General features: G+C 42.6%; 1 protein-coding gene across 2 annotated transcripts in view; it reads left to right on the top strand.

The window, feature by feature from the left end:
• ercc5 (excision repair cross-complementation group 5) overlaps nt 1-27,424 on the top strand; it is a 35,347-nt gene that overhangs the window by 3,702 nt on the left and 4,221 nt on the right. Inside the window, exons 3-15 of one of the 2 annotated variants that reach the window (XM_061886923.1) lie at nt 169-344; nt 404-519; nt 2,461-2,562; nt 2,685-2,739; nt 9,875-10,021; nt 10,093-10,297; nt 13,997-14,878; nt 14,944-15,161; nt 16,739-16,858; nt 18,206-18,419; nt 20,833-20,977; nt 25,355-25,555; nt 25,633-25,717. In XM_061886923.1, the coding sequence (XP_061742907.1) occupies nt 169-344; nt 404-519; nt 2,461-2,562; nt 2,685-2,739; nt 9,875-10,021; nt 10,093-10,297; nt 13,997-14,878; nt 14,944-15,161; nt 16,739-16,858; nt 18,206-18,419; nt 20,833-20,977; nt 25,355-25,555; nt 25,633-25,717 (2,666 nt within the window). Of the gene's footprint in view, nt 1-168; nt 345-403; nt 520-2,460; nt 2,563-2,684; nt 2,740-9,353; nt 9,734-9,874; nt 10,022-10,092; nt 10,298-13,996; nt 14,879-14,943; nt 15,162-16,738; nt 16,859-18,205; nt 18,420-20,832; nt 20,978-25,354; nt 25,556-25,632; nt 25,718-27,424 lie in introns of those variants that run through there. The other variant, XM_061886924.1, reaches the window with a different exon arrangement.

The following is a 27,424-nucleotide window of genomic DNA, read 5'->3' as shown; positions in this document are numbered from 1 at the left end:
TAAACCAAGTTTGTATCAATATTCTACACCCTTACAATAATTTGTTTCCTCCCGATAAAAAATATGCTTTGTTGTATTTCTTTTTAAATTGGACGATGTTATTGCTTTGTTTGATTTCCCCGTTGAGTCATCGCATGTTAAAGATGCAACTTAACCCGACACCACTAGACATCAGCATATGGCTGAATCAGGCAGTGAAGGGCGTGCGGGACCGCCACGGCAACAGTGTCCAGAACGCCCACCTCCTCACTCTCTTCCACCGCATCTGCAAGCTGCTCTTTTTCCGCATCCGCCCGGTCTTTGTGTTTGATGGTGATGCTCCGCTACTGAAGAAGCAAACACTGGTAAGTACACACCTTTTCTCCCCAAATTAGACACGTCTCATTACTTTTTATCTTTGTAGGCTTTGAGGAGGCAGAGGAAAGAAGAGTTGAGCCAAGAGTCCAAAAAGACGAATGAGAAGCTCCTCAAGACCTTCCTGAAGAGACAAGCTATCAAAGCTGTGCTTGGAGACAACAAGTAAATGACATTTAAATAGTTTTCTCTTACTTCAATGGTGTCATGAAGTACCAGCCTGGGGGGAGATTGGAGGAGAATGTGTGTATGCTCGGCTCACACATGTCCAGTTAACTTTCGGTTTCGATACTCATCAAGGACAAAAGAATGAGAGACGGGAGACCATTTCAAAGATAGCTTTGACCTTTAGACAGCCCGGTTCTCTTTCTCCAGCGCTGGTATCACAATTGTTTGTGCTTACTCCTTTTTGTAGAATAATTGTTACTATTCAATTTTAGTACTTCTTATAGTTTAGACCAGGGGTGTCAAACTCAAATACAGTGTGGGCCAAAATTTCAAACTGAAGAAAGCCGCGGTTGAACAAATGACCCTTTGAGGTGGTAGCGTGTATTGTAGTGTCCCGGAAGAGTTAGTGCTGCAAGGGTTCTGGGTATTTGTTCTGTTGTGTTACGGCATGGATGTTCTCCTGAAATGTGTTTGTCATTCTTGTTTGGTATGGGTTCACAGTGTGGCACATATTTGTAACAGTGTTAAAGTTGTTTATACGGCCACCCTCGAGTGTCACCTGTATGGCTGTTGACCAAGTATGCGTTGCATTCACTTATGAGTGTGTATAAGCCGCTTGTATTATGAAGCTGTGTGTATGGAGGGTAAGCGGACGTGAAGACAGGTTTTAAAGAACGTTAAAGGCAGTGCCTTTAAGGCACGGCCGCCAATATTGTTGTCCGGGTGGAAATCGGGAGATATTCGGGAGAATGGTTGCCCAGGGAGATTTTCGGGAGAGGCACTGAACTTCGGAAGTCTCCCGGGAAAATCGGGAGGGTTGGCAAGTATGAATATTAGCGGTGAATGCGGTGTTACAGCCACTGTATGATACTGGTGGGCCAGCTCGAATGTTAATTTGATATTGCCTCAAGGGCCAAATTATATTACATGGCGGGCCAGAGTTTGACACCCATGGTTTAGACCAAACTCAATTCACCTGAGGGCCACCGGACGCAGAGTCGGGGTGAGGCTGGGCCGCAAGAAACAATTTCTTAAAAAAATGTTTGCATACTCAGCATGTCTAGTTGTATAATGATGTTTCAAATTGTATTTCTTGTGCAACACAACTTTCTCTGTGCAAATAAGACTCGTCGGCGTGCCCCTGTGTTCAATAAAGAAATATTGCATCTCTCACTATTCCTGGAAAGTACCAGGATAGCGAGCGCAAAAAAGTGACGGCTCCCAGAGTGTTATCCGGCGTCTTATAAAAATATATGTAATGTTCATCGTGTCAGGCAATGCAAATTAAACAATAAAAAAAAAAAACCCTCGTCTCCATGGCAACGATTCTGTCGATTTAACTCATTTGCCGCTTTTCCACTAACGCAGGGGTAGGCAACCCAGAATTTTTTAAAGACCCATTTTGGACTCAAATAACAAAAATCGTCTCTGTCTGGAGCCAATGGGAAGGGGGTGGAGTTTACAGTTATAGTAGCACAATTAGCCCCAAATGGGCTAAAATCATGAGAGAGAGAGAGAGAGAGAGAGAGAGAGAGAGAGAGAGAGGCAGTAGAAAATGGATATATATGTATATATAAGTATGTGTGTATATATATGTATTTATATATACATATATAATTTATATATATATATATATATATATATATATATATATACATATATATATATATATATATACACACACGTATACATACACCTTCCTACACACTGAAATTTAAAAAAAATAAACTAAGTTGTCACTAAAAAATAAACAAACACAACAATGCTAATAATTACAACAAGTACAGTAACAAACACCATTGCAAGTTTAACTGGACTAAGCCTTTAGAACTAAATAACTTGAGGGGACTCTCTCCTCTTTAAAGAGGGGTGGGGGGTCCTAATATTATCAACATAGAGTTTAAGCATAACCACTATATTTGCACATTTCCCCCCCAGTAAGGAGCCTCTACCCAGCCTCTCCAATGTGAGGAGGAACGAGGAGGATGACATGTATGTTCTACCAGCTCTGCCGCCTGCAGAGGAGGAGTCCAAAAACAGGTCAGAAGCCCAGAATGTGCATTTCTTTGTGAATTCAAATAAAAAAATAGTACCCTCTGTTTAAATCAGATTTACTCAATTTCAAGTTGCAATCTAAATGCTGTGATTCTTCTTTGTCAAAGCTCAGAGGAGGAGGAAGAGAACGACGGTGAGGATATGGCGGAGCAGATGTCTGAGGTAAAAGAAACTAAGGCACTGATTAAGTTGAATGGTCATGAAGTCAAGCCTCACGAGAGTGTGCAGGTGTACTTAAAAGACCCATAAGGCCGAGATGACCAACATTTCACTAGCAAGTTCCTTGTATATATTTATTTTGTTTCTAAAATTAATCCGGCAGTCATTCCCATAATATCAATTAGTATTGGAGTAATCTGTAGATAATTAATTGTACACTGCGAAAAGTCAGTGTTCAAAAACAAGAAAAAAAAATATGGGTATTTTATTTGAACAAAACAAAATTATCTGCCAATACAACAAGAAAAAATTCCGCTTGTCAAGACTTTCCAAAACAAGTAAAGTTAGCTAACCTCAATGAACCCAAAAAATACCTTTTAAAATAAGTATTTTCTCACTAATAACAAGTGCACTTTTCTTGGTAGGAAAAAAAGAGACCTTTTCGCTCAATACGTTGAAAAATATTCTTAAATGAAGTAAATGCTAGTGCCATTATTTTGACATGCGCTTGGCATCATGATTTTTTTTTTCATGCTTGAAGAAATGATTACTTTAAAAAAGTAGTTTTATACTTGTGTGTGTTAATGACACTGCTTCACATCAGTTGATATTCTAGTTTCAAGCATGTTTTACACAATATTGGTCATCAAATCTCAGCAACAAGCTCTAATATCTTACTGAGATCATTTAGGACCAAAACCCTTAAAACAAGTAAAACACTAACATTAAATCTGCCTAGTGAAAATAATTATGTTATCAGACCGAAAGTAAGCAAACATCAACCTTATTTGAGATAATTCATCTTAATTAGACTCACGTTTTTGCAGTGTACTTGAAACGCCCCGTCTTTGTCGCCAGACTGACATGTCTTGGTGTGACGTCACGTGCACAACTGGAGCCTTTTTCCCCGCATACTCTGTGTTGATAAAAGCCTGTGAACGTATTATTTTCATCACTTCAGTCCATGTTTTTGTCCTTGAAAATTGAAGAAATGTAAAATAATGTCCAGACTATCCAGCTCTTCCAAAGACACTATAGCCTGTTTCCTCCTGCTCTTTCAGCCTTTCCTCAATTATTTTCATGAAAACATCCGTAGAAGAGGGCGTAAAACAGAATACTTGTGTCTTACCTGCTTTTTCACTTGCTTTTGAGCGCTGGGTCTGCTCTTCAGGCTCCATTTTTTCAGCAGCCTCTGAGATCCTGATTTTCGGGATCGCATTTGACTCGAACTAAAAAAAAAACGTCCTCTTTGAACTCAGACTAATTAATTACACTTCTCTCGATTGGGCTGTCCTCTCCAGTTCCACTGTAAAGGTCCATATTTTCCCTATTGTCTGAAAATGTATGCAGGCTGCCTCTATTGTAGGAAAATTCATGTTTTAGACTTAGACAAACTTGATTGATTCACAAGGGAACTTGTTCCACACAGTAGCTCAGTTACAAAGACTGGAAAGGATAATGCACACAAGGGCACAAAAAGAGGGTGAAAACAAAAGGTATAAAGTAGTAGTAATCTCTTTTCTAACAATTTTAGTCTAAGTAACAATTCTCAACTGATTTATGTTGTATTGCTTCTCACTGCATTGACATGATTTTGTCAAAGTTAAGAAACTTTTACAGCTTTGATACATTCCGGAAGTTGGGCAGAGATGTATCTCCAGTACCCCCCAGAGGTCCCAGAGCATAAGAAAAAGACTGTTCTTATGTTTTAAGATCACTAATTGATATTTTATTTGTCTTTTGAAAAATGGGTTTCTTTTGTGATTGGTCCTGCCTTTTTCACGTTTAATTAGGCATTCCTGATTTTGCTAATATCTCAATCAGATGGTGTGTTTTGCTCATCCTCCTCCCGCTTTTCGCCCCTTAATTGACGGGGACACTTTGCCCCAACCCGTCCTCCTTTTTTCCTCATTCCTAAAAACTGTAGAAGACTCTGAAAGTTTTCTTTGTTGGTCTTCATTCTTTTCTCCTTCTGTCAGCAGCGTGAACTGTCTCCTATGTAATCTGATGATGTTTGAGATATATAATATTTGAAATACTTTCGCTTTTTCTGGACATTCCTTTATTGAATATGAAAACATTTTAAAACAACTCTTTCTTTAGTTGTATTGCTACCGCTTGCAACAATGCATTGAACAGACATATTTGATCATTCCTTTAAATTCAAAATACTGCGATTTGGGATGAAGATGCTACCAAAACACATAATACAGAATATGAAATGGCCTCCAGTCTTCTGTAGGTGACTTCAGCTGGCTAATGTCAGCCCGCCCACATTTTGAGTTGAAAGTGGGCGTTCCAAAACGTGCTGAAACTCATTAGAAACAAGCGGAAAATCAATACTGTTTATTTTGGGCGCAATTTTACCTGCAGGCGCCGTTTTTAGCTCCAGAACTGTGCAATAAGTGCCAATGTTGTCAGCATTAAAGGAGCATTAAGGGAAATTGTTCCACACAGTAGCTCAGTTACAAAGGATAGAATATAATGCAGCTATAAAGTAGACAAAAATGTACCATTGTAGCAATATAAAATATAACAAATATGTAATATTTACATATTATATATACAGTTTATAATACACACTGATATTATATTATATGTTTTTATATAATATATACAATATATAACAAATACCAATTACCATGTACAATATTACAGTAAATGTAACAGCTGCAGCAAAACAAATGGTAGCATAAAACAAAGAGTAGATCCAGCAGAAAATAAACATTGTAAACAAAGAGAGGTAGCTAACATAGAAGCGGTCAGGTAATAGACAAATATCATCTGTTGTTGTGTAGCGAGTGATCATACAGCTGGATGGAGTGCGGAATGAAGGAGTTCTTGACTCGAACACTGCGGGACCGAAGCTAAAGGAGCCTGTTGGAGTATGAGCTCTGCAGTCCCTCAATTGTCTGGTAGAGTGGGTGTGGCAGGATTGTCCATGATGGCCAGCAGTTTGTCCATGATGGCCAGCAGTTTGTCCGTGATGGCCAGCAGTTTGTCCATGATGGCCAGCAGTTTGTCCATGATGGCCAGCAGTTTGTCCATGATGGCCAGCAGTTTGTCCGTGATGGCCAGCAGTTTGTCCATGATGGCCAGCAGTTTGTCCATGATGGCCAGCAGTTTGTCCGTGATGGCCAGCAGTTTGTCCATGATGGCCAGCAGTTTGTCCATGATGGCCAGCAGTTTGTCCGTGATGGCCAGCAGTTTGTCCGTGATGGTCAGCAGTTTGTCCGTGATGGCCAGCAGTTTGTCCGTGATGGCCAGCAGTTTGTCCGTGATGGCCAGCAGGATTGTCCGTGATGGTCAGCAGTTTGTCCGTGATGGCCAGCAGTTTGTCCGTGATGGCCAGCAGTTTGTCCGTGATGGCCAGCAGTTTGTCCATGATGGCCAGCAGTTTGTCCGTGATGGCCAGCAGTTTGTCCAGGATGGCCAGCAGTTTGTCCGTGATGGCCAGCAGTTTGTCCATGATGGCCAGCAGTTTGTCCATGATGGTCAGCAGTTTGTCCGTGATGGCCAGCAGTTTGTCCGTGATGGCCAGCAGTTTGTCCGTGATGGCCAGCAGTTTGTCCATGATGGCCAGCAGTTTGTCCGTGATGGCCAGCAGTTTGTCCATGATGGCCAGCAGTTTGTCCATGATGGCCAGCAGTTTGTCCGTGATGGCCAGCAGTTTGTCCATGATGGCCAGCAGTTTGTCCGTGATGGCCAGCAGTTTGTCCGTGATGGCCAGCAGTTTGTCCGTGATGGCCAGCAGTTTGTCCATGATGGCCAGCAGTTTGTCCATGATGGCCAGCAGTTTGTCCGTGATGGCCAGCAGTTTGTCCGTGATGGCCAGCAGTTTGTCCATGATGGCCAGCAGTTTGTCCGTGATGGCCAGCAGTTTGTCCATGATGGCCAGCAGTTTGTCCGTGATGGCCAGCAGTTTGTCCGTGATGGCCAGCAGTTTGTCCATGATGGCCAGCAGGATTGTCCATGATGGCCAGCAGTTTGTCCGTGATGGCCAGCAGTTTGTCCATGATGGCCAGCAGTTTGTCCATGATGGCCAGCAGTTTGTCCGTGATGGCCAGCAGTTTGTCCATGATGGCCAGCAGGATTGTCCGTGATGGCCAGCAGTTTGTCCGTGATGGCCAGCAGTTTGTCCATGATGGCCAGCAGTTTGTCCGTGATGGCCAGCAGTTTGTCCATGATGGCCAGCAGTTTGTCCGTGATGGTCAGCAGTTTGTCCGTGATGGCCAGCAGTTTGTCCATGATGGCCAGCAGTTTGTCCATGATGGTCAGCAGTTTGTCCATGATGGCCAGCAGTTTGTCCATGATGGCCAGCAGTTTGTCCGTGATGGCCAGCAGTTTGTCCGTGATGGTCAGCAGTTTGTCCGTGATGGCCAGCAGTTTGTCCGTGATGGCCAGCAGTTTGTCCATGATGGCCAGCAGTTTGTCCGTGATGGCCAGCAGTTTGTCCGTGATGGCCAGCAGTTTGTCCGTGATGGCCAGCAGTTTGTCCATGATGGCCAGCAGTTTGTCCGTGATGGCCAGCAGTTTGTCCATGATGGCCAGCAGGATTGTCCATGATGGCCAGCAGTTTGTCCATGATGGTCAGCAGTTTGTCCATGATGGCCAGCAGTTTGTCCATGATGGCCAGCAGTTTGTCCATGATGGCCAGCAGTTTGTCCGTGATGGCCAGCAGTTTGTCCGTGATGGTCAGCAGTTTGTCCGTGATGGCCAGCAGTTTGTCCGTGATGGCCAGCAGTTTGTCCGTGATGGCCAGCAGTTTGTCCGTGATGGCCAGCAGTTTGTCCGTGATGGCCAGCAGTTTGTCCATGATGGCCAGCAGTTTGTCCGTGATGGCCAGCAGTTTGTCCATGATGGCCAGCAGTTTGTCCGTGATGGCCAGCAGTTTGTCCATGATGGCCAGCAGGATTGTCCATGATGGCCAGCAGTTTGTCCATGATGGCCAGCAGTTTGTCCGTGATGGCCAGCAGTTTGTCCATGATGGCCAGCAGTTTGTCCGTGATGGCCAGCAGTTTGTCCATGATGGCCAGCAGGATTGTCCATGATGGCCAGCAGTTTGTCCGTGATGGCCAGCAGTTTGTCCGTGATGGCCAGCAGGATTGTCCATGATGGCCAGCAGTTTGTCCATGATGGCCAGCAGTTTGTCCGTGATGGCCAGCAGTTTGTCCATGATGGCCAGCAGTTTGTCCGTGATGGCCAGCAGTTTGTCCATGATGGCCAGCAGGATTGTCCATGATGGCCAGCAGTTTGTCCATGATGGCCAGCAGGATTGTCCATGATGGCCAGCAGTTTGTCCATGATGGCCAGCAGTTTGTCCGTGATGGCCAGCAGTTTGTCCGTGATGGCCAGCAGTTTGTCCGTGATGGCCAGCAGTTTGTCCATGATGGCCAGCAGTTTGTCCGTGATGGCCAGCAGTTTGTCCATGATGGCCAGCAGTTTGTCCGTGATGGCCAGCAGTTTGTCCATGATGGCCAGCAGGATTGTCCATGATGGCCAGCAGTTTGTCCATGATGGCCAGCAGGATTGTCCATGATGGCCAGCAGTTTGTCCATGATGGCCAGCAGTTTGTCCGTGATGGCCAGCAGTTTGTCCGTGATGGCCAGCAGTTTGTCCGTGATGGCCAGCAGTTTGTCCATGATGGCCAGCAGTTTGTCCGTGATGGCCAGCAGTTTGTCCATGATGGCCAGCAGTTTGTCCGTGATGGCCAGCAGTTTGTCCATGATGGCCAGCAGGATTGTCCATGATGGCCAGCAGTTTGTCCGTGATGGCCAGCAGTTTGTCCGTGATGGCCAGCAGGATTGTCCATGATGGCCAGCAGTTTGTCCATGATGGCCAGCAGTTTGTCCGTGATGGCCAGCAGTTTGTCCATGATGGCCAGCAGTTTGTCCGTGATGGCCAGCAGTTTGTCCATGATGGCCAGCAGGATTGTCCATGATGGCCAGCAGTTTGTCCATGATGGCCAGCAGGATTGTCCATGATGGCCAGCAGTTTGTCCATGATGGCCAGCAGTTTGTCCGTGATGGCCAGCAGTTTGTCCGTGATGGCCAGCAGTTTGTCCGTGATGGCCAGCAGTTTGTCCATGATGGCCAGCAGTTTGTCCGTGATGGCCAGCAGTTTGTCCATGATGGCCAGCAGTTTGTCCGTGATGGCCAGCAGTTTGTCCATGATGGCCAGCAGGATTGTCCATGATGGCCAGCAGTTTGTCCATGATGGCCAGCAGGATTGTCCATGATGGCCAGCAGTTTGTCCATGATGGCCAGCAGTTTGTCCGTGATGGCCAGCAGTTTGTCCGTGATGGCCAGCAGTTTGTCCGTGATGGCCAGCAGTTTGTCCATGATGGCCAGCAGTTTGTCTGTGATGGCCAGCAGTTTGTCCGTGATGGCCAGCAGTTTGTCCGTGATGGCCAGCAGTTTGTCCATGATGGCCAGCAGTTTGTCCGTGATGGCCAGCAGTTTGTCCATGATGGCCAGCAGGATTGTCCATGATGGCCAGCAGTTTGTCCATGATGGCCAGCAGTTTGTCCGTGATGGCCAGCAGTTTGTCCGTGATGGCCAGCAGTTTGTCCGTGATGGCCAGCAGTTTGTCCATGATGGCCAGCAGTTTGTCCGTGATGGCCAGCAGTTTGTCCATGATGGCCAGCAGTTTGTCCGTGATGGCCAGCAGTTTGTCCGTGATGGCCAGCAGTTTGTCCAGTGTCCTCCTGTCTCTCACTGACACAAACGCCTCCAACTGCGTGCCAATAGTTTGGCCGGCTTTCCGGATGAGTTTGTCAATCCGGTTTCAATCCCTTTTGCTGGTGCTGCTCCCCCAACAAAATACTGCGAAGTACAGAGCACTGGCTACTACAGTCTGATAAAAGATGTCCTACAGCTTTCTGCACACATTAAAGGACCTAAGCTTCCTCAGGAAAAAATAGTCTGCTCATGCTCTTCTTGTATACAGCTTTGCTGTTGTCCTTCCAGTCCAGTCTGCTGTTCAAGTGGACTCCCAGGTACTTGTACTGCCCCACGACTGCCACTTCCCTGCCCTGGATGTTGATGGGCTCCCCAGGGGTCATTTTCTTCTTGAAGTCGACGACCATCTCCTTGGTTGTGTCCACTTTCATCACTTTGAATTGAATTCCATCTCACAGGGGGAAGAGCTGTACGCAGACCCCAACTCTGTGGACATCAACTCTGAAGAGTTTGCCTGTCTTCCCCTGGAAATGAAACATGAGCTACTCAAAGACATGAAGGAGTTTTCCAAAAGGCGCAGAACTCTGTACCACAAACCTCCTGAGGTATTTCAACCCGTGTGTTCGCAGCTTACGTAGACGTGCCTAAACATCTTGACGTCTGCGTTCTCTCCTAGCTGTCTGCTGACTTCTCTCAGTACCAGCTGGCCGGCTTGTTGCACAGGAACAAGCTGAATCAACGTCTGGAAGGAGTGGAGAAGGAGATGAACCAGAGCAGTGCCGGCAGCACGGCGCAGCTCTACGGGGAGGACCAAGAGGGTCTCGACGTTGAGTCGCGTCGACTTGTCTCCGAAGATAACTCCCACTACATCCTCATTAAAGGTGAGGTCGTTACTGTTGCGTCTGACCAGTTCTTCCTCCCAGGGAATCTAAGTTATTGGTCAATCCCAAGTTACTTTTGATGATATACATGCTGAGTAAGAACGACCATCGAGACAGAATTGGAATATTTTCAAGTTTTACTAAAGCTTTAGGAGGTGAACTTAACCGATACATTCATATCGGCTTCTCTGTTTGATCTGGCATTCTAAGGGAAAAACACACTTTTCACACAAAAGAAAGCCCTCCTCCTCCTCCTCTCAACACCATAAGGTGAGAGGGACGTGTGGGTTGTCTTCACATTCCGATGGTTTACGACACTAACCTGGGATCTGAAGACAAAGCAAGACTGATAGAATACAGAAAGGAAAAGTACTAGCTACTCTAAACATGGCTATGTAAAAAGGAAGAACTCTGAAACATATCAGCATCCTTCAACATTACCCATCCAAGTAGAACAAGGACAGCCAGTTAGCATCTAAAGCTCCTCCAATAAGTGCACAAGTTTGTTTTTTCTTCTATTTTAGTCAAGTCATTTTCCAAAGGTAAATATGGTAGGCTAAAGGCTACAATGGACTAGCAGCTACACAACAGACGTACCTAATACAAATGTCCTTCATTGAACAATATTGCAGTTTAAAACAGCACATTTGTTAATATAAACCAGTATCAAATATTTAGAATTGCATATTGCGTAACCATATAATTGTTCCCCTTAAAAAGTGTACCATAACAAACGTTTCCGCCTAATTCAGTTTACTGCGTCATGAGCTTAACGTAATTAATCAATCAATCAATCAATGTTTATTTATATAGCCCTAAATCACCAGTGTCTCAAAGGGCTGCACAAACCGCAACATCCTCAGTAGAGCCTACTTAAGGTCAAAGAAAACTCACCCCAGTGGGGTAATGAATTAATGTGACCACTAGGTGTCGCCAAGAAACAAAAAAACCCTCCAATTCAGCAGAAGTCTGTCATAAAGTTGGTGATTTTTATAGCTTCCATTGTTCTCTGATGAATTGGATAATCCTGTTCTAACGTTCCACACTACAAAATAATAACAATATGTATTTTGGTTTGTGCCATCAAATGGGATTAATATGGGGGCGGGCCAATACTCAAGTCTTCAATATTGGTATCGAATTGTAAGAGGAAAAGTTGTATTGGGACACTCTTAGTTTTTTTTCTTCTAAATGTGTGTAATTCACAGATAACAGAACACCAGAAGTGAAATGAATGCGTAAGTTCAAGTATCGTCTTAGTGTTTATCAACACTGTCGGTGAAGTTTCTTTTTTAACCAATAGTTTATTATTGTGAATATAGTTCAGCATTCTGCAAGATGTTTCTCATATTTCTTCATCAGTAAAATAATCACTAACGGCTGTGCTTACTGCACTATTTTGTCCAAATTGTCTTAGTAAAGGCAAAGAGTGTTTTTTTTTAGCTAAATATCATTACTCCATCCTTGGTCAGTGTCTGTATTACGTTCCATTTATGACATTAAATAAATATTTCATAAGGATTCAATTGAAACTACTATATACTTAAGAATAGTGTGGTATTTAGTAGTGTTTTTCGAATATTCAATGATTTGACGATTTGGAGGATTCACATTCTACCATCAATCCCTTTTTTTTAAAACAGAAAGATAACCATAATCATAAAATCATATTGCAACCATTGTGTTTTCATTTTAATTGAGAGTTTCAGGAATTCATAGACCAAGCTAGTAATGAATAATGGTTATTTTTGATGGATTTGATTTTGGAAAAGAATATACGGTGGAACCTTGATTTACGAACTTACTGTTACAGGGTTCGTAAATCGAGAAGTCAAGCACATTTTTCTCCATAAGAAACAAAATATTACAGCCTCGACACAAGTCCATATTTTAGTTGAGGGTTGTACACTTTGACCACAATATAAAGTGCTGTACAGTACCGTATGTCAAACCAACATAACAAGGGGGGATGGATCAACTTTTTTACAAACCAAAGCAACAACAACAACAACAACAAGCTGCTGTTCTCTGGACACAAAGAAGTCCCTTTGGTGCTCTCCCAAACAATCTGAAATCAAAAAAATCTTTAACTTCAACACCCATATTTCCCCAATAACATACATTTCAATATGTAAAATCCACTTACACTGACATCGGCAAAGGAGGAACTGACGAGTGAAAGAGGCGTCGCTGAACGAGGCATAGCTCTTCTCCTCCGCTGTGGAATAAGTCTGCTCTGGCCTATTTTTCCAGAAAGTCTGGTGTCATAATGGGTTATACTTGCGTAGCGCTTTTCTACCTTTAAAGTACTCAAAGCGCTTTGACAACTATTTCCACATCCACCCAGTCCCACACTGAGCTGCCATGCAAGGCTATAACTACGACCCATCAGGGGTAAAAGTGAAGTGACTAAGATGGTGGAAGTTGTACGAGGCCTGTTTCATCGATTCTTCCTTATTATTAATGTCCATCCATCCATTTCCTACCGCTTATTCCCTTTCGGGGTCGCGGGGGGCCCTGGCGCCTATCTCAGCTACAATCGAGCGGTAGGCAGGGTACACCCTGGACAAGTCGCCACCTTGTGGTCTACATAACATGTAATGGTGGTTCTTTGCTCAAAATGTTGCATAGATGATGTTCTACAGATCATCTTCAAGCCGCATTCTGACAGTCGTTCAGGATGCTACATTTTGTGGGCGCTCTTATTTACGTGGCTCACCTTTAGCAGCATCTTTTCTCTATAATCTTTGTTGTCATGGTGTAGCGTGCAAGGATGGGAGTGGAAGAAGTGTCAAAAGATGGCGCTAACTGTTTCAATTACATTCAGACTTTACTTCAATCAATAACAGTGCAGCATGTCCTCATCCGTGCCTCACTAGTGCAATAACAACACCAGAAATGTGTCCCGTGAGAAACGGTCTGACAGGAACTCCCTAATAACTTAAGTTCTTTGGGTGAATAATGTAAACTCACTACACTGGTATGTTTTAGCGCTTTCATGGCAAGTTTAATGACAGATATAAGTAAGAACTTTACACTACTTTATATTGGAAAAGGCAACAGCGGAGGTTGAATGTCCCATAACAAGAAATTTGAGAAAAAGGAGAAGCTTATCGACTATGGTGTCTGCACAGACTACAATGGCGGAAGCGCACACATTTTCTGGATTTATGCAGATCCCAAATATAGATCAGCAGGTACCAGAAGGTAAGAAACGTTGCTTTTGCATAATATTGCGAAACAAAATTGCAGATAATATGTCTTACCTTGTAGACACAGCATAATAATACTCCCATGTTGAAGCACAGTACAAGCCATCAAGCGGTGCAGCTTCAAAGCTTACCAAAGTCCTACTAAAACATTTTGATAGCTTTTTGAGTGCTGTGTGTAATGTTCTATATTTTCAATGGAACATAAAAAAAAGTTGGTGTTGTTTACTTGAGTCATATTGCAGTCTACATGCATCTCTTATGTTTGACTGCCATCTGCTGGTCACACTTATCACTGCACCATGTACCAAATAAAATAGCTCCGAGGTCGGTAAGCACAACCAAAATTATTTCGTACATTAGGCGCACCGGCTCATAAGGCACACTGTCGGGTTTTGAGAAAATTAAAGGATTTTAAGTTTACCTTTTATAGTCCGTAAAATACGGTACACTTCCCTGTTTTTATTGATGTCTTGTTTTTGCTGTGCAGGCTCCAACAAAACTAAAAATCCTCCAGAGAGCCAGCCTGCCACGGCCGCATGGACTGGGAATTCAGCCTTTCAAAAGCGAGCAGTGGGCAGGCCGGAGCCTCTTTGGCAACCGCTGTCAGCGGAAGAAGATAAAAAGCAAGTTTCCTCGTCAGAAGACTGCAAGCCTTCAGTGTCGAAACAAGCGTCGCCACCTTCGCCTCGCACACTGAAGGCTATCCAGGCGGCCATGAGCGACGACTCTGATGTGGAAAGGAACGTGGAGCAGGAAAGGACAGACGGTGGCATTTCTCCACGTACGATGCTCGCCATCCAACAAGCTCTGGCTGAGGAGGAGGAAGAAGCAAAGCACGGGACTCTGAGCAGCAACTCTACCGCAAAGTCACAAATAGTAATCAGCAGCTCTGAGGAGGAGGAAGAAGCAAAGCACGGGACTCTGAGCAGCAACTCTACCGCAAAGTCACAAATAGTAATCAGCAGCTCTGACGAAGAAAAAGAAGCAATCAGAGAAAAGTGTGACCTTACAAAGAGCCCTGCAGCCAAAACTGTACCTGGTGACTTGTTAGGTGTTAGCTCCGAAGATATGGACCAAGTCATTGGAAAGAGAAACAAAGCTTTTCACTTTGCAGCAGATATTTGGGAATCGAACGCAGAATGTTATGGTGGGGTGAAGAACGAGGTGCTTAAAGCCAAACCACAGGATGTAAGGACAGGAAGTCCGAGTCCGACAAAGAAAGTGGATGAGAAAGGAGACTCGGCGCAGGGTCTGACTTTTGAGAAGGAGCATCAAGTCCATCCTGAGGCTGGTGTGTCCGTGGATCTGCGAGATAAACCTGAGCAGCGGACTAATGAATCCATCGGGGAGGAAGAGAGCGAATCAGAAGGTAGCGACCGGATTCAGAGTAGGCCAATTGAGAGTCATCAACATGTCCGTCGTTCTTCCTTCCAGACAGCTTCTATGAAGTATCAGAGGAGGACCACGAAGAGGAGGTCCTTGAAGATCAGACCACGCAAGGAGCAGGAAGTCCGTCCAAAGCAGCCGGAAGTCCTGCAGAGTCTCTGAAGTCGGAGGATGAAGAAGACGATAAAATGCACACCGAAGTGGAAGAAGAGTTGGAGGAGTCAAGCCTTCCTCCTGCAGTCAACGAATGGGACGATTTGGATGTGGTAACTCACATTGACAAACTAAATCACACATCTCACTTCTTAAAACTAAAACTAAATTATCTGTATCCGTATCCTTGCCTTAATTTCTATCCAACTCTCCTAAATGGCTGCCGTCACTACAGAGCTGTTTTTGCATACAAAACTGTATAATATGTCTTTTTTTTTTAAGTATGACTGAGTCATCATGTCTTCTTCAGTTGTTTTGTGGAGCCGCTTTTATGGCACATGTACACTGAAGCTGTCTCGATACAACCTTTTCAGTCACGGCACAATATCCTTATTGGAGCCTTGAATATAGGCCGATACGTATATTAATCCACCACATTATCAGCACGGATCACAGTATCTTTTTTATAATGTGTAATCTTAGAAAAGGCTCGATCAAGGGAAATTGGCCAGAACAGCGGCAGGTATGAATAATACTGTCCTTATGACTGTTTGTTTTTGGCGACATCTCCTGGCCACAATGATTCATTAAGTTAAGCTCGCACCGCAGTAATTGGAATGATGCGGACACGTTTGTTACTGGATCATTTCTGATACGCTTGGCCTTGGAGAGTTTGGATGTGTAAGTAAATTATTTGATACTTGTTTATATTAACAATTACCTTCATATTGTTCAATTTAAGACCCTTATTACTAGGGGGTTCTCCAAAAAATAAATTCAAATCCCAAATTTTGTTCAAAATTGGTCATTTTTAGCGGTATAGCTCGGTTGGTAGAGTGGCCGTGCCAGCAACTTGAGGGTTCCAGGTTCGATTCCCGCTTCCGCCATCCTAGTCACTGCCGTTGTGTCCTTGGGCAAGACACTTTACCCACCTGCTCCCAGTGCCACCCACACTGCTTTAAATGGAACTTAGATATTGGGTTTCACTATGTAAAGCGCTTTGAGTCACTAGAGGAAAGCGCTATATAAATATAATTCACTTCACTTAAAAATTGATCTTTAAAAGTAAGGTTTTTTTCTTAAGAGTACATCTTTTAAAATAAGTTTTTAGGCCACCTCTGTAGGTCATAGGTCAGCAACCAAAACAAGGTGTTTTAACCTGGTTTGAAAAGGCTTTATTACAAATATTATACCAAGTAATACATTGCAAGAATCGGTTTGATTTAAGCACCTATTCTGAATGGGAATGACTCATGAGATGCCCACCTCTACGAATGACGTATGTCTAGCTTGTGTGCTATTGTGTGCTCAGCTGTGGTGTCGCTGCTAGCGCCCAGTAGTCTATAGCCTACTATGTTTTGTAAGTGACCTGACTACCTTGTGTGTTTATTGGAGGACATTTAGATCTTAACTCGCTCTCCACATCTTCAGGACTGGTCGTATCGAGGCTTTAACATAATATTGGATATCATCCGATACTTGATATTTTTTTGTTGTTGATATCAGAGTGTTATCAATATCGAATTGAGACCCCCTGATACACAGTATCCTAAACAATATAGTGATGCTTAGTGGATTATATTGTTTTGCTTACAACTCATATATTTGTCATTTTTCCCATAGGTTCGGTGCAGTGTCTGCGTAGCTGCATTCCCACATTGAATTAGCGGTTGTGTACTCTGTGTCGCAGGCTGAGCTGCAGTCTCTGGAGAGTTGCCTGCAGGTGGAACAGAGCAGCCTGAGGGAGCAGAAACAGCAGCAGGAGAGGATGGCCAACTCCGTCACAGGGCAGATGTGCCTGGAGACGCAGGTAAACTAAAATGGTCCCAACTGCTAATACTATGGAATGACCTTTTGGCGTCTTGCTTAGTCCACGTGTTTGCAAGCGGGACCCATCACCAACACTGCCGGTATTCAAATGCGGGGATAAATGACTATCAGGTTGTAAATATCGATCGATTATCGGCGCCGATATTGGATATTTTGACATGTATCGGCCTTTTTTAGTCAGTATAAGCTTTTGTTTTATTAAACTACAATATAAATACATCAGCAACTATAATTTACAAGTTTATAGGAATAACCCAGTAGTTTGAGTTCATTTGGAACATGCAAGCACACAACATAATACATCACAATTTTCATGTTGGAAAAGGAGTAGGAAGAAGCAGAGCTTATTCAATCCTACCCTTTTTCCTTTACAGAACAGTTGCTAAAACTTTTGTTCACTTCCTGTTCTGAATTTATTCACAATATACTCCATAATTAATCACAATAAGAATAAATAAATAAATAATATTTGGTGAAGTAAGTTACATTTCACATAGTGAGATGAGTAAGATTATTTTAAAAATGAAGGGATGGAAGGATGAAATAAATTCATAATGTTTATCATGGTTCTTCTTCTTTGTACTTTGTAAAGACTTTAAGTTTGAAGAGTTTGACCTTTTTTGCAGCAGCTCTTTTTTAAAAATGTTTTATTAATTTCAAAATAAGATATATTCCTGTTGAAAATTAGGTGAAGAAGTCAGAGAAGATATCCCTGGAGATAAGAGATGATTACAGTATATAAGTAAAGAAGAGCAGGCAGCAGCTCACACATTCTCATACTTTCTGTAACATCCAGGAAGAAATAATGTCAGCCAGTTTGAAAAATGTCCCAACTATACGTGAAGGAGCCCTGAAATTTTTTTTCTTAAAATGTTATCAATATTACAGGGTTCCTCTCGAGGAAACCTTACAATGTATTAAATGCTATAAAATTGTGATTGAGTGGATAGTAAGTTCTTGTGATGTGGAGAACCTTTGTTTGAGTCCAGGACATGAAATTATATTATTTTTAATTGATTTGAAAAAAATCCCATATTTTTACCAATTTTACCGTGAGATTTTTCATATTCTAAAATGCAAATGTTAATGCTCCTTTGACCTGCAACATTAAACACACTTAATGAAGGGTTTGCGAAATCCCTCAACTTTGTTTAGTGCTTAATTAAGAACATTGGCACCCCATAGACTCAGTCTGACATTTGCCCCAATTCTTTTTTGTTTTAATCGTTTTCCCAGACCTTTACTAGCCATCATTAGCTAACTTTTACTGCAAATGAATATCTGCCTCCTTGACTACTAATGACCGGTATCGGCCATCTCTAATCAGGAGCTCCTGCGGCTGTTTGGGATTCCCTTCCTGGTGGCGCCGATGGAGGCAGAAGCTCAGTGCGCCGCCCTGGATCGAACCGACCACACCAACGGGACCATCACGGACGACTCGGATGTCTGGCTGTTTGGAGGGCGACACGTGTACAAGAACTTCTTCAGCCAGAACAAATACGTGGAGCACTACCAGTTCAGTGACCTCCAGAACCAGCTGGGTCAGTGGCGGCCATGATTATAACCTATGTTTACTGTATTTGTCTCGGATCTTACTGCAGGGTTATGACGAATAATTATTATTAATAAATTGAATATTTCCATAGTTGGAGCATAAAGAAGCTTTATACGACCTTCTAAATAGGGGCGGCATGGCGTAGTGGGTAGAGCAGCCGGGCCAGAAACCTGAAGGTTGCAGGTTCGCCCCCCGCCTATTGACATCCAAGTCGCTGCCGTTGTGTCCTTGGGCAGGACACTTCACCCTTGCCCCAGGTGTCGCTCACACTGATGAATGAATGACAGGTGGTGGTCGGAGGGGCCGTAGGTGCAAACTGGCAGCCACGTTTCCGTCAGTCTACCCCAGGGCAGCTGTGGCTACTGATGTAGCTTACCACCACCTATGTGTGAATGAATGATGGCTTCCCACTTCTCTGTGAGCGCTTCGACTATCTAACAATAGAAAAGTGCAATATAAATCTAATCCATTATTATTATTATTATGTTTTACTGTAATTACAGCTCCCCAAACATACAATAACCTTTACAGTTGTTTTATCCAATATTGTAACCTTAGGTCTGTTATACTGTACATTACAAAGTCTGTTATACTGTACATTACAAAGTCTGTTATACTGTACATTACAGTACTCACTGGTAGCCCAGAAGATTCTCAAAGCATCATTGACACGGTATTCACCCGGCCACTACAACACAACCAGAATCAGAGCCAATAATAGGAAGTAACGTAAATAATTAATTCATATTGTTACACAGCCATCCTGTCAGATTATAATCAAAAATGTAATAATTCAATGATCTTTAAAATTACTTTATATTTGACCAATACACAAATTTGTAGTATCGCCCAGAACTAATGTAAAGTATCCCAACAGAAGAATAAGTGTTTTTACATTTTAACATAAGTGTAGTTAGAACATGTTAAAACAAAAAGTAACCGTATATTAACAGTAATTTAGCAAATAGATTAAAAATAGCTTTTGAGAAAATAATATAACTGTAAATTATATACTATAGGATACCTCAGCAGTGAAATGATGAGCCTTTGTAAACCTTCTTGAAATGTTTCTAATATAATTTATATACAATAACATATAGTGATAAATATGGTTATTGCGGGATGCAGCAAACTATTTAGGAATATAGTTTTAAGGCCAGGGGTTTCCCGACTACGCCCCGCTGACATCTTCAAATTAGCCCGGGAAAAGTCATGAGTTTATCAAGTAATCTTGTAAGTCTAATGACTCTATGGCTGCTATCGTCTCGCCATCTAATGGACAACATGACTTTTCCCCATCTTTAATTACAGACTTAGACAAACTTTATTGATCCACAAGGGAAATTGTTCCTAAAAAAAAAAGGAACATACAGTAGGTCCAGGGTTTTATTGTCCCGTGTTGCACAGTGCACATATTGGTGAAAAGTGGATAAAATTGTGTCTAAAGAAGCGTGATTAAAGTCACCTGAAATGAGAACGAGCAGCATTGGGGTGTTTGGTCTGTTGCCGAGCAACATTGGCATGAATGGTGTATGATCATGATCATGATATGAATGTAACCCGATGCAAACAACCTTCCTGAGTCATGGTACAAAAATAAAATCCGACCAACACAAATTGTCAACAGAACTTTGTGGATGTTATAAAATAAATCCTTTCACCATACAAAAATCTAAATTACACCCATTTTAATCCGTTACAAAGCATAGTGGGGGAAATGACAATCTCCACACAAATCCGTGTTTGGCGCATTTAAGCGGCTTGATATTTTTGATTGATTCCAAAACGTTAATGAGGTCATCACGGAAGTAAACAAGGTAGAAGTTGAACTTTCACTTACTCTTAATATTTGAGGGTAATAATATTATATCTATAGTTATATTATATTACATTATATTATATGTGCTTTACATGCAGTTGGCTTTCGACCCTCGACCAGATTTTTTTACCCCAAAGTCAAAAAGTTTGGACACTCCTATTTTTGGGCCATATCGTCCATCCCTCATGTTGGATCCACAAGTGTTCCATTCCTATAATAATCCATCAGGCAACATTCTTTAGTGAAAGGAAAAACATCTGAGCATGAATTCTGTAAGTTAGCGTCCTAGGTGCAGACAGCAATGTAAGCGCCCGTGCAGATAAAGCAGCAGAATAGTTCTACATCTCCAATTCTCTTCTCCTTGTTGATAGCAAAGCATATTGCACTTGCCAAGATCCTGCATGCATGTGTTGCAGTAAATCCAAACCCTGTTGACAAATGCTCTGAACATGTGAGATGATATATATATAATATCTGATATCCTAACATCTGACATGTCAGTAACAGCTGCTGGGCTGGTCGACTTTTTAGCCGACATAAGGTCTGGACCCCCTGTCACCATGTCCCCTTTGTGTCCCAGGTTTGGACAGGATCAAACTCATCAACCTGGCCTACCTGCTGGGAAGCGACTACACGGAGGGCGTGCCCGGGGTGGGTTATGTGACCGGCATGGAAATACTGAATGAGTTCCCAGGCCCTGGACTGGAGCCACTCACAGAGTTCAGGTGTGTTACTGAGTTCATGTCAACAGGCAATCAGGAAATGGAAGAAACACTCATCTACAGCAGTATTGGGACAGCAGCACTACATGACATAGCATGGGAGAGATTGCACAACATGTGGGACTCAAAGAGGACCCAGTCAGTTCCAGATCAGGTCCATCTTTTTATGGATGTTGACACGCTGGGACAGACAAGGGTCTTCCACTAAAGTTGGAAGCATGGATGTAACATGTCCAAAATAGAATGATTCCATTAGGAAATGATTCCTATAATGATGTCTTCCTTTTGTCCATTAATGTATGAATCTAATTATCTAAATTCGATTCTAACCACTGAGAATATGCACAGCTACTATTATTATAAGTTGTATTAATATTATTATTATCATTATTAGTATTAGCATTATTTGTATTAGTAGTATTGTTATTATTAGTAGTAGTAGTCTTACTCGTATTATTATTAGTAATATTGCATTTCATTATTGGTCCCTTGCAAATCGCACTGGGAAGTTTGGGCCTTCACTCTTTTGCAGATTTAAAATTATTTTATTCAACATATTCTACAGTAGGGGAGGGATTTATATGATCTGGGTGGATGTCGCATGAGAGGAGGAAGGGTTTAATCATTTTGCAATGCAGTCTGCAGAAAATGGTGGAAAGCGCCGCTATTAGAGATGCGCGGTTTGCGGTCTCATCCGCGGAGTCCGCGGGTCGGGTGGTTGACATGACGAAAAAATAGATTTTAATTAGATTCGGGCGGGTGGCGGTTGAACCGTTCGGTGACATTTGATATACATGGTTCTAGGATCGGTATCCTTTGCCATTCAAAGAGCCATTTAAGACCCGAGTCATAAAGCGAAGAAGACAATAGGAGACGTTATTATTCTCTAGAATGACTGCCGGCAGTCACCCAGATATTAAATATTGCTGCGTGCTATGAAGCCATTGGCTTTGTCGCCTTCTACATCACACCCGATCTGCTTGTCAGTCCAGCATCATGTTGTGTGTGACAACACGCACACGACTGCAAGGCATACTGGGTGACACAGAGTACACTAATAGATAGATAGATAGTACTTTATTGATGGTTGTGATATAAACAATTTTAACACTCTTAGTAATATGCGCCACGCTTTGAAGCCACACCAATTAAGACTGACAAACACATTTGGGGAGAACATCCTCACAGTAACACAACATAAACGCAACACAACAAATACCCATAATCCTTTGTATTCATGACACTTCCTATTTTATACACCCCAACCCCCAATTTCCCTTGTGGATCAATAAAGTTTGTCTGAGTCTAAAATTCACTTATCACAATCAGCAGCCAATTAGCAGTGGTAAACAAGGAGTTACAGTAGGGCTGGGCGGTATGGCCTTTTTTTAATATCTCCATATTCTTAGGCCATGTGACGATACAGCATATATATCTCCATATTGTGCCTTAGCCTTGAATGAACATATAATGACAGCAGTATGATGATTCTATGTGTCTACATTCAAACATTCTTCTTCATACTGCATTCATATATGCTACTTTTAAACTTTCATGCAGAGAGGGAAATCACAACTAAAAGTGTATTTATGAAACAGTTATTAAGCAGTGGCACAAACATTCATGTAAAATTCCAAAACAGGAAGTGCAAGATTGTCAGAGACATTTTAAAACAAGCTATGAGTGCACTTTTGTGCATGATGTCACTAAGATGACATATCAAAACAACACTCAATTAAAGTGCACTTTTTGTACAGAACACCACTACAATAGTTGAAAACAAATAAAGTGCACTTTTGTGCATGATGTCACACAAGATATTTCTATAAGTGTCAAATAAAAATATTAGCAGTAATGCTACTTTTTGTAGCAATGCTTTTGCCCCACACTTGACAAATTACGGTTGTCTGTTCGACATATTCCCACTTGAAGCCAAACCACCGCCAGACCATGGACCCCCTGCGGTTTTTCTTGGGAATTAATTCTTCCTTCATTTGTTACTAGATTTGCACCTTCTTTCTCTTGTATTACCACTCGAACTAAGCTAACGTTACCTATGCTGCTACCTCTCATGACGTTGCACGTATGTGAGGTGACAGTGTGTGACGTGTGAGGTGACAGTATGTGAGGTGTTATGTGACGTGTGAGGTGACAGTATGTGAGGTGTTATGTGACGTGTGAGGTGACAGTATGTGACGTGTGAGGTGACAGTATGTGAGGTGTGAGGTGACAGTATGTGACGTGTGAGGTGACAGTATGTGACGTGTGAGGTGACAGTATGTGAGGTGTTATGTGACGTGTGAGGTGACAGTATGTGACGTGTGAGGTGACAGTATGTGAGGTGTGAGGTGACAGTATGTGAGGTGTGAGGTGACAGTATGTGAGGTGTGAGGTGACAGTATGTGAGGTGTTATGTGACGTGTGAGGTGACAGTATGTGACGTGTGAGGTGACAGTATGTGAGGTGTGAGGTGACAGTATGTGAGGTGTGAGGTGACAGTATGTGAGGTGTGAGGTGACAGTATGTGAGGTGTTATGTGACGTGTGAGGTGACAGTATGTGACGTGTGAGGTGACAGTATGTGAGGTGTTATGTGACGTGTGAGGTGACAGTATGTGAGGTGTGAGGTGACAGTATGTGAGGTGTTATGTGACGTGTGAGGTGACAGTATGTGACGTGTGAGGTGACAGTATGTGAGGTGTTATGTGACGTGTGAGGTGACAGTATGTGAGGTGTGAGGTGACAGTATGTGAGGTGTTATGTGACGTGTGAGGTGACAGTATGTGAGGTGTTATGTGACGTGTGAGGTGACAGTATGTGAGGTGTGAGGTGACAGTATGTGAGGTGTTATGTGACGTGTGAGGTGACAGTATGTGACGTGTGAGGTGACAGTATGTGAGGTGTTATGTGACGTGTGAGGTGACAGTATGTGAGGTGTTATGTGAGGTGTGAGGTGACAGTATGTGAGGTGTTATGTGACGTGTGAGGTGACAGTATGTGAGGTGTGAGGTGACAGTATGTGACGTGTGAGGTGACAGTATGTGAGGTGACAGTATGTGAGGTGTGAGGTGACAGTATGTGACGTGTGAGGTGACAGTATGTGAGGTGACAGTATGTGAGGTGTGAGGTGACAGTATGTGACGTGTGAGGTGACAGTATGTGAGGTGTGAGGTGACAGTATGTGACATGTGAGGTGACAGTATGTGAGGTGACAGTATGTGATGTGTGAGGTGACAGTATGTGAGGTGTTATGTGACGTGTGAGGTGACAGTATGTGAGGTGTGAGGTGACAGTATGTGACGTGTGAGGTGACAGTATGTGAGGTGACAGTATGTGATGTGTGAGGTGACAGTATGTGATGTGTGAGGTGACAGTATGTGAGGTGTGAGGTGACAGTATGTGACGTGTGAGGTGACAGTATGTGAGGTGACAGTATGTGATGTGTGAGGTGACAGTATGTGAGGTGACAGTATGTGATGTGTGAGGTGACAGTATGTGAGGTTACAGTATGTGAGGTGTGAGGTGACAGTATGTGAGGTGACAGTATGTGAGGTGACAGTATGTGATGTGTGAGGTGACAGTATGTGAGGTGACAGTATGTGAGGTGTTATGTGACGTGTGAGGTGACAGTATGTGAGGTGACAGTATGTGAGGTGACAGTATGTGACGTGTGAGGTGACAGTATGTGAGGTGACAGTATGTGATGTGTGAGGTGACAGTATGTGAGGTGACAGTATGTGAGGTGACAGTATGTGAGGTGTGAGGTGACAGTATGTGAGGTGACAGTATGTGAGGTGTGAGGTGACAGTATGTGAGGTGACAGTATGTGAGGTGTGAGGTGACAGTATGTGAGGTGTGAGGTGACAGTATGTGAGGTGTGAGGTGACAGTATGTGAGGTATGAGGTGACAGTATGTGACGTGTGAGGTGACAGTATGTGAGGTGACAGTATGTGAGGTGACAGTATGTGACGTGTGAGGTGACAGTATGTGAGGTGACAGTATGTGAGGTGACAGTATGTGAGGTGACAGTATGTGAGGTGACAGTATGTGAGGTGTGTAAGAAGGTGTGCTTGCTGTCTGTGAGAAGGAGACACAGGAAAGAGTGAGACGAGGCTGTATTGTAATGCCAGCAGCTAAAAGCAACTGCGTGAGAAGGTACAGTATACTCCAATATTACCATATAGTCATTTTCACACAGAGACAAACCCGCGATATATCGAGTATATCGAGTATATGGATATATGGCCCAGCCCTAGGTTACACTATTATGTAAGAATGACTTGTGTATAAGTTTGATGATATAGATATATTTGAATGTATGTCTTGAGATCCAAGAAGAAACCTCATCTGTGATGTGATATTATTACTTTGTGTGGGCAGCAAGTGGTGGTCGGAGGCTCAAGAGAGAAAGCGTCTGAGCGCCAATCCTGGCGACACCAAAGTGAAGAAGAAGCTGCGGGAGCTCAGACTTCAGCCTGGCTTCCCAAACCCCGCGGTGGCTCAGGCGTACCTGCAGCCCGCCGTCGACCAATCAGACGGCTCCTTCAGCTGGGGGCGCCCACAACTGGACATGATCAAAGAATATCCTTCCACGTTCTCGATGGAATAACCGCAGGAGAATATCGGGGGTGTGCACTTTCCTTGACCCGGCCGTCTACTTTCTGCCAAGCTCGCTTTGGTTGGAGCGCTCAAAGAACCAGCGAGACTCTTCAACCTGTGATCAAGCAGCTCAACACTCAGCAGGTGACTCTCATGCTCCTGTTGACCTCAGCAGCTTTAAGCACATACGCCACACTTTTACAACCACAACACTTGGACGTGAAATGTTGATGTCCGAGCCCAACCAGTCCCACGTCTTGATATGTGCTTTTTTATATATATATATAAGCCAACTTGGGGCCAAATTAAATTGTGAGTGCCAGCACTTTGGTAAAGATGGTTAAAAACTTAATACATAAATTAGGGCTGTCAAATACTTAATAGAGATTAAACACACTTTCCCGTAGTTAACTCATAACTAACCGTGAGGACTAATGATATAGTTTTTTATTAATTATTTTTAATAAGTTGGGATTTTTCGATCTGTGTTTGATGTTTCCCATTCTGATTATCCATGGGTGAGATTGGCAGATATCAATACCGATATCACTCTTATTAACACATGTATTTTAAAAGAAGGATGGTTCTGATCCAATATAGAAGTGAAGTGAATTATATTTATATAGCACTTTTTCTCTAGTGACTCAAAGCGCTTTACATAGTGAAAGCCAATATCTAAGTTCCATTTAAAGCAGTGTGGGTGGCACTGGGAGCAGGTGGGTCAAGTGTCTTGCCCAAGGACACAACGGCAGTGACTAGCATGGTGGAAGCGGGGATCGAACCTGGAACCCTCAAGTTGCTGGCGTGGCCACTATACCAACCGAGCTATACCGCCCCGGTACATTGATATTGGATATCAGATCTGAAAAAAAAAAACAAGTATTGAATTATATCTTCCTGAATCTCAAGTGCGCCAATACTTGTAAAATTGTTATCGGATATCGGTCTGATATCAGCCCGAAAAAATGAAGTATTGAAAAATATTGGCCTGAATCTCAAGTGCTTTGATACAAGCACTTCTACAGCGCTTTTACTTGTGGTATTGATATCAGAAATTGGTCCGATATCGGCAAAAAAGGAATTATCGGACGATATTGGCTTGCATCTAAAATCCCCGAAATAAGCTCAGATACATGTAATAATCGATTCAATCTAATAATATTTGTCACCCGAACTACTACTACTTGTACTACTACTACTACTACTTCTACTACTACTACTACTACTTCTACTACTACTACTTCTACTACTACTACTACTACTTCTACTACTACTACTACTACTTCTACTATTTCTACTACTACTACTACTACTTCTACTACTACTACTACTACTTCTACTACTTCTACTACTACTACTACTTCTACTACTACTTCTACTACTACTACTACTACTTCTACTACTACTACTACTACTTCTACTACTACTACTACTACTACTACTTCTACTACTACTACTACTACTACTATTTCTACTACTACTACTACTACTTCTACTACTACTACTACTACTTCTACTACTACTACTACTACTACTACTACTTCTACTACTACTACTACTACTTCTACTACTACTACTACTACTTCTACTACTACTACTTCTACTACTACTTCTACTATTTCTACTACTACTACTACTTCTACTACTACTACTACTACTACTACTACTACTTCTACTACTACTACTACTACTTCTACTACTACTACTACTTCTACTACTACTACTACTACTACTATTTCTACTACTACTACTACTACTTCTACTACTACTACTACTACTACTTCTACTACTACTACTTCTACTACTACTACTACTACTACTATTTCTACTACTACTACTACTACTACTACT

Source organism: Nerophis ophidion, linkage group LG25 (genome assembly GCF_033978795.1).
Source record: "Nerophis ophidion isolate RoL-2023_Sa linkage group LG25, RoL_Noph_v1.0, whole genome shotgun sequence".
Lineage (NCBI taxonomy): Eukaryota > Metazoa > Chordata > Actinopteri > Syngnathiformes > Syngnathidae > Nerophis > Nerophis ophidion.
This window is presented reverse-complemented; position numbering and strand designations above follow the sequence as displayed.